General features: G+C 37.2%; 1 protein-coding gene across 1 annotated transcript in view; it reads left to right on the top strand.

Moving 5' to 3' along the window:
• Positions 1 to 18,535, top strand: part of PCDH19 (protocadherin 19) — an 81,034-nt gene that overhangs the window by 34,375 nt on the left and 28,124 nt on the right. The window contains exon 3 of the mRNA XM_037820857.1: positions 5,452 to 5,624. Within this exon, the coding sequence (XP_037676785.1) occupies positions 5,452 to 5,624 (173 nt within the window). The remainder of the gene's footprint in view (positions 1 to 5,451; positions 5,625 to 18,535) is intronic.

The raw sequence follows: 18,535 nt of genomic DNA, 5'->3' as shown, positions 1-18,535 counted from the left end.
GACCATCTTAGTTCAGCCCTGAATATTCAATTCATGAGGCAGACTGATGAGATGAAAACTTATAATCAAACATTTAGCTTTTGGGATACATGTACTTCTACAGCAACTTTGGGATTCACTGGAAACCTCTAACTTTGATTAATTACTACACACACACACACACACACACACACACACACAACAAAAGCCACAACTTAGGCTTAATGGGCTCTTGGTGGAAAAGCCTCCTGATGGTGCCTTGAAATCAAAGACAGTGGCTTTTACCAGGGACCACCTTGATTAAGAGGGAGCATCTGAAATCTCAGGGACACATGCATTTTTCCCAGGCTCTGTTTATGCAACCAGCTTTTGATAACCATGAAGGCTTTGGAATTTATGGGATCCATTGAATTTAGACAAAGCACAATACCTAGAAAGATGTAGGGAATTTTGTGTGCTATGCTTTTTGGGGAACTAACCACTGTAACTATAAAATGTGTTTTTTTTTTGAGAGTGGTGACTAGTACCAGGTGATAAAACCATGCAAAGCATGTTCAAAAAACTCATAGCAATGTTTGTGCTGTATGTGGTTTCTTAAAGATCCACTTACATGAATAGAAAAAACTCCCAGCCAGGAAATTCTGAATCTATTGGTATTGACTTTATTATCAAATCCCTGTTTCTTTGAATGCCAATTCAAGTTCAGGCCAACTTGGAGAACTTGTTTACTATCCATTTGCTCTTCTTCTGTTTACTTTATACTCATCCAAGAATGCTTCTTGGACCTTTCTCTTTGACATTCTCCAGAAGTTGCTCGATCTCTTGGCCAGACTGTTTATACATAGGCATCTTTTTCTCTCACATGCCTATCTACTTTGGGTAGTTGAAAAGCAGCTACTACCATCCATCTCTGGTTCTTCCCTGCATCAGCCAGAGTTCCTAAATGAAATAGTTGGCACACTCAAATTAGAATAATTTGAAGAAATTTCATTTACAAAGGGGCTATTTACAAAGACTTGGGAAAGGTAAGGGAACCACAATGGATGCTGCAGTATTCTGGCACTAAGAGCAAGGGATGCTAAAAATACTTCTGAAAGAATTAGAGAAGAGAGCATGTAGAGAATGTTGACTTGAGAGGAACAGTGTCTTCTGGTTGGGTTGGTTGAGGGATCCAGTCATCATGAGGTGAGCCTGCAGGAAGGGAGCTAGGAGAATCAATGTCCTGATATCATTTACTTCCATTCCTCTGATCTGCTGGTGCTCTCCACTGGCTAAAGTCAACAGAAAACCAGAGGTCAAGGGGGTTCTAATAAGCACAAATCAAGATTGAGAAGGGTGGAGAATGGATCTGGAGGGGAAAAGGAAGACATATTGCACATTTCCCATAAACTTCTGTAACTAGCATTATATTTGCATAGTTTTTTTTTCTTTCAGAATGTCACCTGCAAACTGCGGGTTTACCAAGGCTTATGCGAAAGTTCCAGTTTAATAAGTCAAGACAGTCTGGAGTTTCTCCTGGATGGGCTTCCTTCCTGCTATGTTTGTTTCCTTGCTATCTTCTCAGAGCAAGAAAAACCAGCAGTAGGACTTAGCCCCTGCTGCAACACTCTCTTTCCTCATGCTTGGTTTCTATGCTGTTGTCTGATATCTACTCCCTGCAGTGCTTTTGAGCAATAGCAAGCAGGGCATGAGGCTGTAATTCAAAGAAAATAAAACAGGAATTGAACAAGGCACTGAAGCAGTGTGGAAAGGAAAATGGGTCTTTGGCTCATAAGCCATGCATAGTCCCTTCCTTTTCCACTAAAATTATCCTGGGGTTTTGTGGCACCTGATATGGTGTTTTGTATATAGGAAGTCCTTGGTACATGTTTATTGAATGAATGGATGAAAGACATTGAAGAGAACCTTGACATTTTTGTCTTTTAAAAGCCAGTAATAAACTTCTTTTTAAGCCAGTGATTTTTGAACTTTAATGTGCACTAGAGTCACCTCAGAAGTTTGTTAAATGCAGAGATTCTAGCTCTATCCCAAGAGAATCTCTGGTTTTAACAGATCCCCAAGGTGATTGCAATATAGGTGGTCCATGAACCACACTGTAATCTTCCTTATGTTAAATATAGTTACAATAGTCGTTTGACTCTCCCTCATTTCTCATTCTTATCCTCAGATGTCATTCCGAGTATGTCCTACCAAGAAGGTATGACTCATTTCCTTTCAGAATCTTTTGTCTTTTGGAGAAGAGTTCTCATATTTTAAAGGGTTAATACAAATTAGAATATGAATAATGTTCATTCATCAAACATTTGCTGAGTAACTATTGTATACAGAGCCCTGTTCTAGGTATTTTCAAACAAACCTGTCTCTCTGTTGGTTACCAGAGCAGTAATGGAAATATTTGCACTTACAATAGTATTGCAAACAGGTACCCCTAATTTATTGTCCCACAAAAGTTGGTTTACAAGTCTTTCTTCTCCCAGGAGGTACACAGGTAATAAAGCAAGTGGAATCAGCATTTTTATGCTTAGCATAAATTGTTATTTGTTTTGGGTGAGTAGCCATTTACCAGGCTGTTTTACAATTTGCAGCATCTTGCTCATTGAGTCTTTAACTGCCTTACACAAATCCATTCATTAAGCCACTAAATGTCCTTACAAGATAGATCAGAGTAAGTGGTACTTAGTTTGGCAGATGGGCAAACTGATCTTTAAGCAAGTTAACTATTCCAAGGTTGGGAGGGAGGTTGGGTAGGGTGTGTCATTACCCCTTGCTTTTTCTTCTGAAAATATATGGCTTCTCCTGCCCACACTATCAGTCTCTTAGATCCCAGGAGCCAATCCTTCACTGTTTTATCATTTCTATCCTTTCTAACCCCAAAAGCAAAAGCTCCAAGGTGGTTTATAATATTCAAATGCATGTAAAAAGGAAGATTTAATTTTAAAAAGTCAAATTCAAAACTGATAAGAAGTGAGACAGAGGTGCCTGGTATTAACTTACTGCAATTAAATATTATATTTGCCTTGAAACTTTTGAGAAGCCAGGACAAATGGTAGGTACATCAGGTCATAGGGTTCTCATTATCCAATAAAGGAAGGATACACATTTGATGGAAGGAGAACATTTTTTCCTATTCCTGAACTTTAGGAGAAATTAATATAATGGACAATGTCTGACTATAGTTTGCAGAAGATCCAGAAACATTCTTTAAATATTCATTTCCTATATCTGTCCCATAAAAAACCATGGACATAATATTTAATTGTAACTCAATGAAGGCATTACTTTATGGAGTAATGATATAATATTAAACAGTAACCCATTTATTGAGAATCGATATGTACCTGGTACTTCATGTACAGTATCTCATTGAATCTTTAAAGTGACCTTTTGAAGGAGGTTTTAGCTAATGCATTTTACATACAAGGAATTAGAGGTACGGGGTCACATAGATGAAGTGGCAGATTAAGGATTAGCAATTGGCCTAATGACTCTAAGTTCAGGGCTCTTTCTACTAGTCTGGTAACTAACATGTTACAGATGTAAAGTTTAAAGACCCCAGAGCAGTGATTCTTGGTGGGGGTGGGGATGGGGGGACAGCAATTTGGCACTGTCTGGAGATATTTTTGATTGTCACTCCTGGGAGGCACTACTGACGTTTAGTAGTGGATAAAAACTAGGGATGCTGCTAAGCATTCTAAAATGCACAGGACAGCCATCAACAAAATGGAATTATCCAGACCAAAGTGTGAATAGTGCTGAAGTTAAGAAGTCTTGCTCTAAGGGATGATTAATTGCATTGCCCTTAGACTATATCCTGCACCATCATATGTCTCAAGCATGCTTTAGCAACTGCTGAACTGAAGTCAACTCAGGGTTGAATTCTCTGGCTTAAAGTGCCAATTTTGTGTTGTAGATTAAAGAACATTCCATATGCTTCAGACACCAAGTATATGTACAGGTTGAAAAATTAGTACATGATATAAAAATGTAGAAGCCTGTAATATATCATCATCCAGGCAAGTCATTTTCTTTTTCCCAAGTTTGCAGGGGTATCTGTGAGTAGAGCCAAATTATTTCTCAAAAACGAACTTTGAATCTATTCAAGCTGTGGGATTAGTATTTATAGGAAGTCCCAGAATGTGTGTCATAAAGCTAGAAAGTTTGAAACACTTTAAAGCATGTGTTTCCAATTGGCCTTCTTGACCATGAAAGAACTAATAGGATGACTGGTTTTTGAATAGAACTGCATCCTGGTGGGTTCACAGAGCTGAGTTAGCTGCATGATGTAATTTGGAGGAGCTGAGTGAGCTGGCCTATTGAGGAATTTTAGTTTTGAAACAATTGATGCTCAGTTATCCTTCATGAAAATAATTAGCAAACAGGCCAATGGTTCACCCCTTCCTACTCTTCATTTTCTTATAATTATGACTTTCCAATTACTGCCCTCTTGATCTTTTCCTTTTCATATACAGATCATACAAAGTATTAGAATAGCGGGTGGGTCTTCTACGGATGTACCTTATGTATTATTCTCTATTCTGTGAGAAATGTTGGGTTTTTTGGATAGTATGTTTCATGCATTGTGTTATGGATTGATTTAACAAATGCAAGAAACATTTACTGGCAAACTTTTGAGTGGAAAATTTCTGCTAATTCTTAGTATAAATACACTATAGTGCTTACTCTGGGGCTCTCACTTCTGTTTTACCTTCCACGCAGCAAGGCTTTCCTCTTCTCAGCTTCCGCCTCTCTTTTTCTTTGAATCTGTCCCTCTGCCTTTCTCAGTGAAAACTTAACTGGGTTCTCTGATCCTGATATCCTTTCTATTTTAAGTGTACTACCTCAATTTTGGCTATTTTTGCTTTTTTACAGTTGATTAGAAAATCTTAACTATTATTAGCATAGTTAAAGGACCTAGACTGCCTGGGTTTGGTACTAGATCTATGACATTTTTACCAGCTGTGACTGTGGGCAGGTTATTTAACATTCATATACCTTAGTTTTTTTCTTTTGGTAAATGGCAAGATGAATACCACCTTTCTCTTACAGAGTTGTGATGATTTGAAAACTGAATTCATGTCAAGAACTTAGAATGGCGCCTCATGCATAGTAATCCCTCAGTAAGCATTAGCTATTATTATTTTCGTTTGATTGTATAAGAAGAGAAAAAACCTTCTGAGATTATGACATTCTTTAGAAGTGTTGTTTCAGGTAGCTTCTTACGCCTGCCTTTAGTGATGCATTGAAGATAGGTGAATGAAAGTAATAGCTGCATCAGCATAAAATAGTGGGAACTTCTCTGCAGTGCTGAGTTCCATTATTTACAAACAGAACTTTGTCTTCCTCCTACTTTTATCCTGTTGGGCAATACGGCAGCTGTTGGCCCCTCAACAGAGCTGACATAATCCTGGCTCTGAAAGATTTTTCTAATCACATCCATCACAGTTGTAAATTATCATTCTTTCTTTAAACCAGCAGCTCCACCTTCAAGGACTTAGAAGGAAACAGCCTGAAGGATAGTGGACATGAGGAGAGTGACCAGACTGACAGTGAGCATGATGTCCAGCGGAGCCTGTATTGTGATACTGCTGTCAACGATGTGCTGAACACCAGTGTGACCTCCATGGGATCTCAGATGCCTGACCATGGTAAGAGTTGTTTAGGTGGAAATTGCAACAATAGACTCCAAGGGACCCAAAGTGCTTATAGGCGCACTGCAATGAGCATATTATCAGAGTGTTCACTGAGCTTACACCTCAGCAGCATCTACAGGTTTTGGAAATATCTTGACACCTAGCCAGATTCTTCTTCGGTCTCTCTGAGCAGATCCACTAGGATTGTATAATGTTCAGGCAATTTAATAGATGACTACATATACATATTGCATGTATTGTCTTCAATAATAACTGCACTGAACACATAGAAAATGAGCAAATGCCTTCTCACCAGGAATAAGTGCCTCTTTTTGCTTTAGTACTTGATTTCAACTGCTCAGTTGAGCTGCACAGAACACAGCACTAATGAGTCCAAAGGGGTGAGTTTTATTTCCATATCTGTCTGGTTAGCTTTGCCCAGGGAGAAATTCTGTTCTTTGACCACAGATTGAATATTTTTTACTGAGGATGGAAAATACCAAAACTTCCCATTTTGTCTATGGGGCTGCTATGCCAAATTCTTCTAACTACCACACAAATCCATGCCATTGGTCATAGGAGGGACCAGGATAAGATAACATGGTTGACTCAGTAGGTTTCCCATGAATGGGAAAGCACCTCAAAACACATGTCAGAAGCAGTATCTTCATGTATGAAGAAGGGTCTATTTTTATGAACTCAGTCATGCATGCTTCCACAGGAGGAGCTATTTAAAACTGGGCTAGGCATAAACCAGGGTATAAAAACATTAGCAGAGTTCAGCTAAGGTGGAATGTTCAAATGGACTTGGGCACAGATGTCATTTTCAGTGTTTTACTGATGCAAACTTGCTATGCAAACAGTCTGTCCCGTTCAATTAAAAAGTATGAATTCAGCTTGATGTTTAGGTTCAATGAAGCTTCAGAATGCTTGGCTACGTCTTGAGAGAAGAAAGACTCAGGCTCAGCTAGAAGCCACACTGCTAAAGGACTTAAAGATGAGAAAACAAAATATGGTGATTATGTGCTGGTCTTCAGCTGTTTCATTTCACTGTAAACATCATTAAATGCTTTTGTTTTGATTTTGTAAATGAATTCGAAGGGAAAAAATGTGCGATCTACAAAACAAAATGTTTTCCATGGAAAAAAAATTAGTCACTTAGATTCTATTAAATTGTATAATCCATTCCTTCCCCAGCAAACGTGTCAAAGTCTATAATATATAGAGGTCACTACCAATTGTGCACTGCTGCCTTCCCTAATTGGTGAGTGGTGACATCCACAGAGATAATATACTTTCTGGGCAACCTTACTATGACTAAAGATGAAAAAAATTAAACATTTATGTAACTGCAACTGAGGCAATTTAATTCTCAGAGGATTAACTGTATGTCACAGGATACAGACTGATACGTATCATTTATTAGTTGTGTGTCTCAAAGAAATGCTGTTTCATTTATATCAAAAAGGGTTTTAGTTAGATGCTCTTTAAAATGAAATGACTCTAGGAAAGGAAATAGTCATAATTGATTCCCACTTTATGCCTGAATAGAACACCATCTGTTTTAACTTTTTGTCACAGTTCTTTAGGAGAACAATATCAGTGGACTGTAGCTAGTTTTTCTGAGGGAGTGTTTCTTACAAATGGGATGTATTATGCTTACTGTATAAGTTGGATAATAATAGCATTCCATAGCAAATATGTGGCAGTATCCCAAGATATATATCTCAAATATATGTATATGCATATATATATCAAATATTTGATTTCTGCTGTTCCATTTTAGCAACATTTGCATTTTGTTTCTCAATATCTCACTTGCATGTATGTAGCTTCATTTTTTTTCCTTGGGTTTGTTCTTTTCAGCTTGGGTGAATCATTAAAGTTTAGGTTCAAAGGGAATTCGGGTTTTGTTTACATCTGAGGCTCTACCTTGTGCTATCTCACTATGTGTGAAACTTTTCATATTGATAATTCTTTTAACTGTTGTGTTCCAAATCAACTCTGGGCTTTCCCAACAGGTTGCATCACCAGTTCACCTGGGTTGGTTACAGCTACCTCAAATAACAGCACTAATACCAATAATTAACATTTTGTATCTTAAACCTGCATTCACACAATAAATATAGCTCATTTATCCTAAGGTATAGTGGTTGAAAGACAGGCACTGGATGAATCCACCATGTATCCCTGGTCTGTAATCATTCTAATTAGAATTGTTCCAAGACAATATGGTATTGTTGCTTCAGATGACTACCATTTTAGAAAGGTGGGGAGGGAAAATGGAATCTGCTCTGAATCAGACCTGAACTCAAAGTCTCAAAGATTCTTGAAGGAAAAAAGTAGTTGCAGGTCTCTTTGGTTCATTGATACTGTGATAGGCATCTCAGACCCAAACACCCTGAATTCCTGGGGGTTCCAGAACTGAACTATTCTTGAGGTTTTGGTGGGTATCTCTATAAAAGAGTGAGGGTTATAATGAACTTCTCAGATCATCTCTGATTTTGATACTATTTCTTCTGCTCCTGCCAGAACCACTCCAAGGTTAGGCCAAATATACCCAATTGAGTTTACCTCTCACCTTTGTTTTGGAGAGTTTGGCTCACCTTGAGTTTCATGTCTGTAGCTCTTTTTGTGATGTTTCTTATTTGGAAATTAGTATCTTTCTTTGTACATACTTGGACAACTGATTGATGGAGAATTTCAGGGTTTTCAAAGTAAAGATAATTTTATGCATCTGTTAATTTTTTTACTTGAGCAGGACTGGGTTGTTCAATGGACTGAAACTGAGTTGCCAAGGTCTGAGAAGAAGGTAAAACTGTATTTCCTTCTTGTTTTCTGAGAAGTACATGGGCTCTGGGCTTTTTCACACTGCCAAAGTTCCTTTGGGATTTGTTCTTACAATTTATTATAGGAAAGGAATGTCCAGTGTAAATGTCAAAGGTGTTCCGTGACTCTTAGAGTAAAAGTCTAATCCGTTAATTTCGGTAACTCTTTCCACCAACCTCTCTTAGAATATTCCTAGGGATGGGGGCACAGAATCACTGTATGTAATCAAGGAAGACAAATGTCTAGGAGACTTTTTGCCTCAAAGGGCAAAAGTCAGGTGTTTAGCCCCTGGGGACTTTGGATTGTGTTGTGATTGCCACCAACCAAACACATACATGAGCTGGGTCAGAGTGGAGATAAAAGGGAATGATAGAATCTCTGCTTTTATAGATTATTGTGAAAGAAGGGGAGCACAACTCCATCCTCAATGTCCATGCAAAAAGAAAGTTTTATTCTACTTATTTCTACAGGTCTTTATAGCATACAAGGTAGTCTCCTACGTGACTGTCTGCAGGTATATCAGGGAGGGGTACATTCTCTCAAAAGCCATGAGGTGTATTTACATATCTTTAGTCTCAAGGGACAATTTCTTTGGGAGCTAGATAGGAAACAGCAGGGGCAGGGGGCAGGAGGCAGGAGACAGGAGCACAGAAGGAGCCCAGCAAGAGCTCAGAGACTATTCCCTCATCTAAATTGCAGTCTGCTTTCAGACATGCAGGCTTTTGGCCTTTTCCCATTCTGGAGCCCGCCTTCAGGCTTCCAGATTTTGGGAAATGGGCCCTATGTATAATCTATCGAGCCAGGGGACCTTCCGTGTCTCCACAGATTATCATCAATCCTGGTATCACTCTCACATTGTGGATGGCTGAACTGAATTTCCTGGTTGCCAGGTGACTGAATTACAAATTTATTTGTCATCTGCAGTGCCCATGAACTAACATGTCTCAGTTTATACCCGGTACTGCAGTTCTTATTGTCATGCCTGCCCAAAAAAGGTGATGGAAAGTCCTTTGTTATGTGCTTTCCACTGTCATATTGCAGTTTTTGGAATGTTATCTCTCTAGAGCTCTCAGAGTGACTTGAGAACAGTGTATTGTTACTTGGCAAGTTTTATCACCTGATTTCATACCTGAGGTGACTTGGTGCTGAGATGAAGAGTCACACTCAAGTCTTTTTTTTTTTTCCTTTTTTATTCAATTTTATTGAGATGTATTCACAACACCATATAATCCATCCAAAGTATGCAATCAGTGGCACACAGTCATATCACATAGTTGTGTATTCATCAACACAATTTCAGAGCATTTTCATTACTCCCTAAAAAATAAAAAAAAAATAAAAAAGAACAACCCAAAACTTCCCACACTGCTCAGACCCTGCCCCCAATTATGTATATATTTTTTGTCTTTATTATTTATTTATTTATTTTTTAATTAAATTCAGCTGTATTGAAATACACTCACACACCACACAACCATCCATGGTGCACAACCAACCGCTCACAGCACCATCACACAGCTATGCATTCATCACCCCAATCCATCCCTGAACATTTTCCCTATATCAGAAAGAATCAGAACAAGAATAAAAAATAAAAGTAAAAAAGAACACCCAAATCATCCCCCCATCCCACGCTACTTTTCATTTAGTTTTTGTCCCCATTTTTCTACTCATCCATCCATACACTAGATAAAGGGGATGTGATCCACAAGGTTTTCACAATCACACTGTCACCCCTTGTAATCTACATTGCAATACAATCATCTTCAAGAGTCAAGGCTATTGGGTTGGAGTTTGGTAGCTTCAGGTATTTACTTCTAGCTATTCCAGTACATTAAAACCTAAAAAGTGTTACCTATATAGCGTGTAAGAATGTTCACCAGAGTGACCTCTCAACTCCATTTGAAATCTTTCAGCCACTGAAACTTTATTTATTTTCATTTAGCATCCCCCTTTTGGTCAAGAAGATATTCTCAATCCCACGATGCTGGGTCCAGATTCATCCCCGGGAGTCATAGCCTGCATTGCCAGGGAGATTTACACCAGTGGGAGTCAGATCACACATGGGGGGAAGGCAGTGATTTCACCTGCCAAGGTGCTTAGCTAGAGAGAGAGGGCCACATCTGAGCAACAAAGAGGCATTCAGGGGGAGACTCTTAGGCACAGTTATATGCAGGTTTAGCCTCTCCTTTGCAGTAATGAGCTTCATAAGGGCAAGTCCCATGATAGAGGGCTCAGCACATCAAACCGCCAGTCCTAATGTTTGTGACAACATTAGCATCAGTCCAGGTGAGGAAGTCCAACACTTCCACATTTTCCCCCAGCTCCTCAGGGGGGCCCTGTAAATATATTTTTATTCTCTGCCCAAATTACTTGGGTATATGTCACTATTTCACTCTAACCTATACTAACCTACCATATCTCACTCTCTATTAAACAAAGTTCCATATAATTGTGGTGTTTGAACAAACTGACTGTAGAGTTATACTGTTTAGAAAATATAGATCCTGCACCAAATAGACATCTCTTCCCTTGGTCTCACATGTAAGCTGAAGTTTTAAAACACAGTCAGTTTCGACCTTTACCCTTTGGCCCGATTTGCCCTAGTCTTAACCAGATCTGCTTCATTCATATCTCTAATTGAAGTCTGGGCTCTTTTTCAGCTTTTCTTTTTTTTTAATAGTTGCTGTATGTGCTAATACTGACATTCATACCTGCCGAGCTCTAGCTCTGAGTTTCAGGTGTCACAGAGATACCCAGTGTTCCAGAGACCAATCAGGTTATACACTAAGGGATCAGCATCTCAAAGTTTGAAGATAGCCATTACAATTCAGGAATAGATTTGACTGCTGCAAGAGCTTACAATCTAGGGGCCATTACAATAATCATTCCCCTCTTAGACTGTGTTCTAAGATTCAATTCTGAGTTTACACATTGTGGTTAGTCCATATTGGTGAGGCATTATAGTGTTTGCCTTTATTTCTCGTTTACTTCACTCAAAATGCTATGTACAGGATCCATTCACCTCGTTGTGGTCACACTCAAGTCTTTTAACCAATGCTTTCCCTCCCTGAGTTTGAGTTATTTGGCAAAATTACCATCTTCTGGTGGGGACAAAAATTTTGTCTTATGCAATTTCTGTGGACAGTGTCTAAGAAGAGTAATCGACAAGTAGGATGGTCAAAGGTGCCAGAGGTCATGGGTTTGTTGCATAACTGGAGGTATCATTGGGCTTGAATCCCTTCCTGTCAGGGTTATCACTGCGTTGATGAGTGCTGGCTTTGATTGGCTTCTGACTCCTACTTGCTTCTTTGCAAGTGACTATTTGTGACGGCTTTGATATCTTATTATGCTGATTTTAATATGTAATCCTGACATGAAATTGGGGTTTATGGGGATGTTATCTTAAGACTGTACATACTAGTCCCAAGCCTAAGTAATTTGTTTTAAATAGCACTCAGTTTCTCTTACCTTATGATTTTAATTATTGATTATAAATTCATCAGCTGAAAAGATGACTCTAGTTGCTCTAATATACACCCAATTTGGAGTTCGCTACACTACTGAATTGTTTTCCCTCCCATCCTATTCATAGCAAATGGAATAACATACAGAAATTTGCAGTAATATCTGCTTTTCACATCCAAATGAATCCAAATGCAACATAATGATCGCTTTATTTCTGCAAGTGTAGGTTCTTCTGCATTTTACTGAACTTTGTTTATTTACTCATTTCATTACCTGAATATCTTTTAACATGTTTGCCATGTAAAAATATGGTTTTGAAGAACTTGATCTGTGCTTAATCCAACTGCTGTTACAAATTATCTGTGAAAATATTCTGGAGGCTCTATACTATGCATATTCTAGTTTCAACCACAGGTATATTAAGACATTTACACTTTCAGTACCCTACCAACAATGTGTAATTTCATTTCTTTCAGTCTTTTAATGAAACTATGATTCAGTGATGTAACATTCCTTCTTTTATCTTCTTTTCTATCCCCCGGGACTCACCTCTCACGTCACTAAATTTCCAAACACTCATTTCAATTAGTCTCTTGGCAAAATGCAGAGTTCTCAATGGAGAATATTTTGTGACATTGCAAAGAAAGCAGTATGCTGCTGGGTTCCAGAAACTGTAGCGTGGACCAGATGTTCATAGAGTAATTGAAAATTCCATTTTATCAGAATTGCGTTTGCTGTCAAAAAGTTTTATCTTTACTTCAACAAAGAAGTTGATTAGTTCCCCCCGGACCCAAATTGGCATCTTTGAGTCTCAATGTACTGTTTTGCAATTCATGTGGCTATTTCTCCCCTGGTTTTGCTCATATAAATCTTTTTAAAATGTCGTCGTCCTCCTGTAAATATAACAGTTGAAAATGTTTAATTATTTGGACACAGGAATGTGTGTGTATATGGCATATCTATATATATGACTTTCAATTTCTTCAGTTTTAGCTCCTTTCACCTTGCCTCAGGTACACAATTATCTACTGTCAGGTAGGAAATATATATGTGTGTGTGTGTGTGTGTGTGTGTGTGTGTGTGTATATATAAAATTCAGTAATATTTTTGAGTGCCAATTACTTGTCTGGCTCTGGGAACTGAATGTGTCAACTACTGCTGATAGTAACTGTGAAAATTATCATCTTTTTATCTTTGCTTATCTGAGGTTTACTGAGGTGACCAAGGTCAGCTCAATGATGAAATAAATAATTCTTTCTGATTTAAAAAATCATATAAGAATAGAGCTTGAGACTATTAAAAACTTTGTTAATATTATGCCAATAAAGCAAAAGAAACAATATGAGGAGACTGTTAGAGTCAAGATATTGTTTTCAAAGAGGATATTATGAAAATTTGTTCCTTGATGTTCTAATTTGAACAATGTGTCATTACTAACCATTTCCTTTTTAAACCCACCTGCTTTGAGGTTTTAATTCTTGCTTACCTTTGGTTAATGTTACTGTAGGATGGTAATTTTAATCTCTGACATGCCCAGTTACTTTGCTGGTTTAGAGGCACTCAATGGTACTCAATGCCCAGTTCCCATTTTCTTCTCATGCCCAGGAACTTTACTCTTTCTGGGTCCAGCACTGGCTGGACAGGTGAGAGGAGAGATGACAGGTGGATGTCTTGGTTTATTTTAATTACAGTGCTGCACCAGATAATTGGATTACTTCCAAAGCATCATTTTACACTTTATTGACAAGACAGTCTCTGGAATAAAAGTTTTCCTTAACTAATGGAAACATCCATGCTGTTAGCAGTTGTTTGCTAACACTATTTTGACATGGGCCCTTTTGTCAGAGAATTCTTTTAGGATAGGTCACCAACAGTTTCTCCATGTAGGATATGATGAATAATACCAGCTATTTGTCTGCACTGAAATAGGAAATCCATTATTCTTTTTTTTATAAAAATATTTTCCTGGTCCACTTGGAATTTTAGTTGTTTCAAATTCAATGTCTGTTTTAAAATTTATTATTATTAATAATTACCTGTAGAAAGGGACTCGTTATTCATCAAGAGTATAAATTCCAGGGGCTTTCTTGACTGGTAGACATTAAGAATTTCTATATTTTTAAGCACTTGGAAAGCATTGGAGGATGGAGGCTATATAAAGGGAGCACACTGAACAATTAAGAATTCATTCTCTAGGAGTTTATGGCCCAATAGCACAAATGGTCTAGTATGTAATAGGCTACATAGGATTAGTAAAAAATTAATTAAGATTATTTGAGCTGAAAAGCAAAATGTTTTTAAAAGAACACTTTGGTGTAATGGAATCCCTTTGGAAGAATACTAGAAGCCAGGCCCCAACATAGTATGTTAAATAAAATTATGCTCTATTGGGGTGATTTGTTAAGTGAGTGTTTTCCATTTGCTTCATGAAAAAGCAAGTTCTATAGGCCATATAAATATGGGCATCACCAATAGGATAATAGATGAGAAGCAAGTGAAGTTCTCTTATGGGGCCAGATCACATGGACTGCTTCACACATTCAAAAAGTCCATTGGAAATATGAAGATTATCTTCTTTGGTTCTTCCATTCTATATAATATTATTTGGCATCCTGTCAAAATATAGTTAAGAAGCATAAAAAACAAACTCCATCAGGATGGGAAAACATGAATCTAAACTTTGTATATAAATATTTATGGAGTATTTTTTTCTGCTTGTTTTCCCTTCAGTCCCTTAATCATGAAATAAATGTGGGGAATTAAGTCCAGTCATAGTGTTAAAAACAATTCAAAGAACAGGAAAATTGTCTTATTTATTTATTGTGTGGGAAAATGCTTGTGCAATGGCTTTCTTCTCTTATCATGGATACTTTCTGTCATCTAGCTTCAGGTATTTGCCCTAGATTTTTTGGTCTCTCTCCTTACCAGATGGCTCATTGCCCGTGAATTTGGGGCAAGTAAAAACCCTTTGGTACAACTACTTTGGAAATAAAGGCTTTTTGATAAGAAAGTTTTTCCAATTTCTCTTTCTACAAGGTTCACCCCCTATAAAATTCCAGCCTTGGAAAACACACAAGTACCAGATTGGAAAAGTTTTGAGTTGGCCTTTATGGCTATCAGTACATAGGGGCTTTTACACAGAGGGAATTTCTTCTGGGGATTTTAAAAGATCTCACATGATCTAGGCTTAGGTATCAGATGGACTTTTTGTTATTGTTTTGTTTTTTTACTCCTTATCATAGTAATGTATATACAACCCCAAATTTCCCATTTTAACTACTTTCAATTGTACAATTCAGTGATGTTAATTACATTCACAATATTGTACTACCATCACCAACATCCATTACCCAGATTTTTTCATCAGCTCAAACAGAAACTCTGGATCTATTAAGCAATAACTCCCCATTCCCTTCACCCCTCATCCCCCAACCTCTGGTGACCTTTAATCTACTTTTTGTCTCTATGAATTGACTTATTCTAGGTTTTTCATATAAAGTGAGGTCAGACAATGCTTTATTCTTTCTTTTTGTGTTTGTCTTATTTCACTTAACACAATGTCTCCAAGGTTCATCCATGTTGTTAAATGCTTTCGTTTTTTGAGGGTATATACCAAGAAGTGGGACTGCCAGGTCCTATGGTAATTCTATGTTCAACTTTCTGAGGAACTGCCCAAGTGATTGCTCAGTGGTTTCACCATTTTACAATCCCACCAACAATACACAAGGGTTCCAATTTCTCTGTATTCTCACCAACACTTCTTATTTTTCTGTTTTTTAAATAATAGCCATCCTAGTTTGTGTAATATAATATCTCGTGGTTTTGATTTGCATTTCCCTGATGACCAGTAATGCTGAGCGGCTTTTTGTGAGCTTATTGGTCATGAAATATGGCCATGTATATCTTTGGAGAAATATCTATTCAAATCCTTTGCCCATGTTTTAATTGGATTATTTCTCTTTTCTGTTGAGTTGTAGCAGTTCTTTATATATTCTGGATGGTAAACCCTTATTGGATTAGCAATTGTTTTCTCCTATTCTGTAGGTTGTCTTTTCACATTCTTGATAATGTCCTTTGATGTACCACAACAGTTTTTAAATTTTGATGAAGCATACTTTATCTATTTTTTCTTTTGTTGCTCATGTTTTTGGTGTCATATCTAAGAAATCACTGCCAAATCCAAGGTTATGTCTTATGGTTTTAGCTATTATGTTTAGGTTGTTGATCCATTTAGAGTTAATTTTTGTATATGGCATGAAGTAGACTTTTAAAGCTCAAGATGGATAGACAAAACAGACTCTTTTGTAACTGGGAAGAATGGAACCCCACAAACCAATCATTCAGCCATGTAGAGAGAATACAAAACAGTTCCTCATAGTTTAGGATAAAGAGATTATCAGTGATATATCAGCCTCCAGAGTTGCTTTGAAGCAAATCTTTTGGGGCTGGACATGTGTGTGCAGCTTCCAAAATCAGAAAGATATTGTGGGATTTTAGGTTTTATGGCAAACACTTGACTTCACTTTAAAGTGGGACGGTCAAAAGTTTATTTTGTGGTTGGGAGTATGTGCAACATTGTGTGTGACAGAGGTGGGTCAAAAGGTACTGAATACACAAGGGGCCAGACGAGTTTATCAAAAAATGAACTTGTGGCTGAATTTGGTCTAAGTTTTGGCTCTTTGAGATGGCCTCATGAGAGACACTTTGTCTTTTGAGGGTCCCTAGTAATCAGAAATGATAGTTCTACTCTATTGTCCTCCACAGTAGTTTAAACAACTAACAAGCAAGCTGTTAAATCTGAAATAATAGACAACACTCTCTTATCATTAGTTTATATTTTTTTACCTTAGCAATGTCCACTTTGATAGAAAAATTAGACTCTTTATGTTTCTGTTTTTAATCTAACAGGAAGAACTTTAATCTGGCTGGAGTTAGAACCCAAAAACAAGTTTATCTCCCTCAACCCCAGTCAGCTAAACCTTAGGGTCTTTCTGATTGATGGTCTTATATCTAGACTCCAGGTCATGCAGGAGTATAACTGTAATCTGCTTTGAATAAAAGCATAATTCATTATTATATTTACTTTCTTTTCAAATATAAATCTGTAAACAAATGCTGCTCTAATCGCTTGGAGAAACTTGTTTGCTTTAGTTGACTGCAACAAAGCAGCCTCCCAGGTGTGAGTTTGCAAATTCAAATCCAAAGTCAGAGATATAGTTTCCACTTTCTTTGTGACTACTTGCTCCATCTTCAAGATCATATATTCTCTCCCTTTCTACCGTTAGCTTGAATAATAAAAGATACTAGATAACTTGCTTTCTTCTCTTCTCTTCCACCCTATATGGAGTTTCCAACTAGTGTGAACAATAGAAACTCTTCTGTTTAACACATGAAACTGAGGGAAAAGAGGAATTATGTAGGTTTCAAGATATTTAGACTATTTAAACTCTTCCAAAACATTACCACCTGCTGTTTTAAATCATTAATAAGGCTGTCAGTTCTAATCTGGGAGGTGAACTAAAAGAATGGTTTGATTTTAATTTAATTTAAAAATCATATTATTGAAAAAAAAAAGCCTCCAGCTTGTAGGAATCTGGTTGCCCACTGTTGATAAACCAAAGCATATCAGATGCAGAAGCTGAGCCATCATTGATATGCAAATATGAAATATTTTAAACTTAAGGAACTATTATAATTATCAACACTAGTCACAAAACTTAATCCTTTTAATTCAAGGAGCCATTTTATTCCAGAGAAATGGTGCATGTAAATATTTGCTCCATTTTTTTTTTCTGGAAGAAAAACTGATGCACCAAAGGTTTAAAGACTTTACTAATGTCAGAACAAAAATCAATAGCAAATTCCAGAGTGAAGCCCAAAATGCAAATTATTTTGCTTGAATCACTGCCCATCAAATTCTACATTTTAGATATGAGTGATTATCTGTGAGTACACTATTAAGTTCAGGTTTTCTTACACTGAATAATTTTGCTTGGTGGCAAAATGAGAATTCAGAAATAATGAAGTCTATACGCAAAGTAGATTTTAAATACCTGGAGCCAGAGTTTTGTTTGTGCCAACTGTCAACTTAGAAGGTTTCATTATGCCTCTCAAAACTTCACCGAACACTTTCACATTTATAATTGATGTCAACTGAAGTTGAAAGCAAAGAAACCAGCCTCCTTTGACTGAAGAAAACATTAGTTTACTGTTGGGTCACATTTAGCTGTAGACTAGGTTTATTGAAGCACACTAGCCTTTTACTAACACAGCAAGTGAGCATTTCCTGAATTCAGCTGATAATATATTGCAGCTAATGAATCTGCAAACAAGCTGAGTGGTTGGAGCTGGCACCAGGAAACCACCATTCCAAACTAACCATCTCTTATTAACCTTTTGGTGTTTCCTTTGCGTTGCTAATTAGATACCCATAATACTATCTGCTCTAGATCTTTGGTTTCAAATACAGTTTTCAAAAAAACAAGATCAACTTTCAGGCTTCCTTTGTATGGTGTTTACCCTCATGGAGGAAAATAACTGACTTGCCATTTAAGCTTGGGTGATTAATCTGTAATTTCTGGTAATTTATATACCAGAAAAAGTTGCTTTGTAGTTGGTATAATTTATAA

The sequence above is a fragment of the Choloepus didactylus genome, chromosome X (genome assembly GCF_015220235.1).
Source record: "Choloepus didactylus isolate mChoDid1 chromosome X, mChoDid1.pri, whole genome shotgun sequence".
NCBI classification, from domain to species: Eukaryota; Metazoa; Chordata; class Mammalia; order Pilosa; family Megalonychidae; genus Choloepus; species Choloepus didactylus.
Note: the sequence above shows the minus strand (reverse complement) of the source record. Positions and strands in the feature narration are given on the sequence as shown.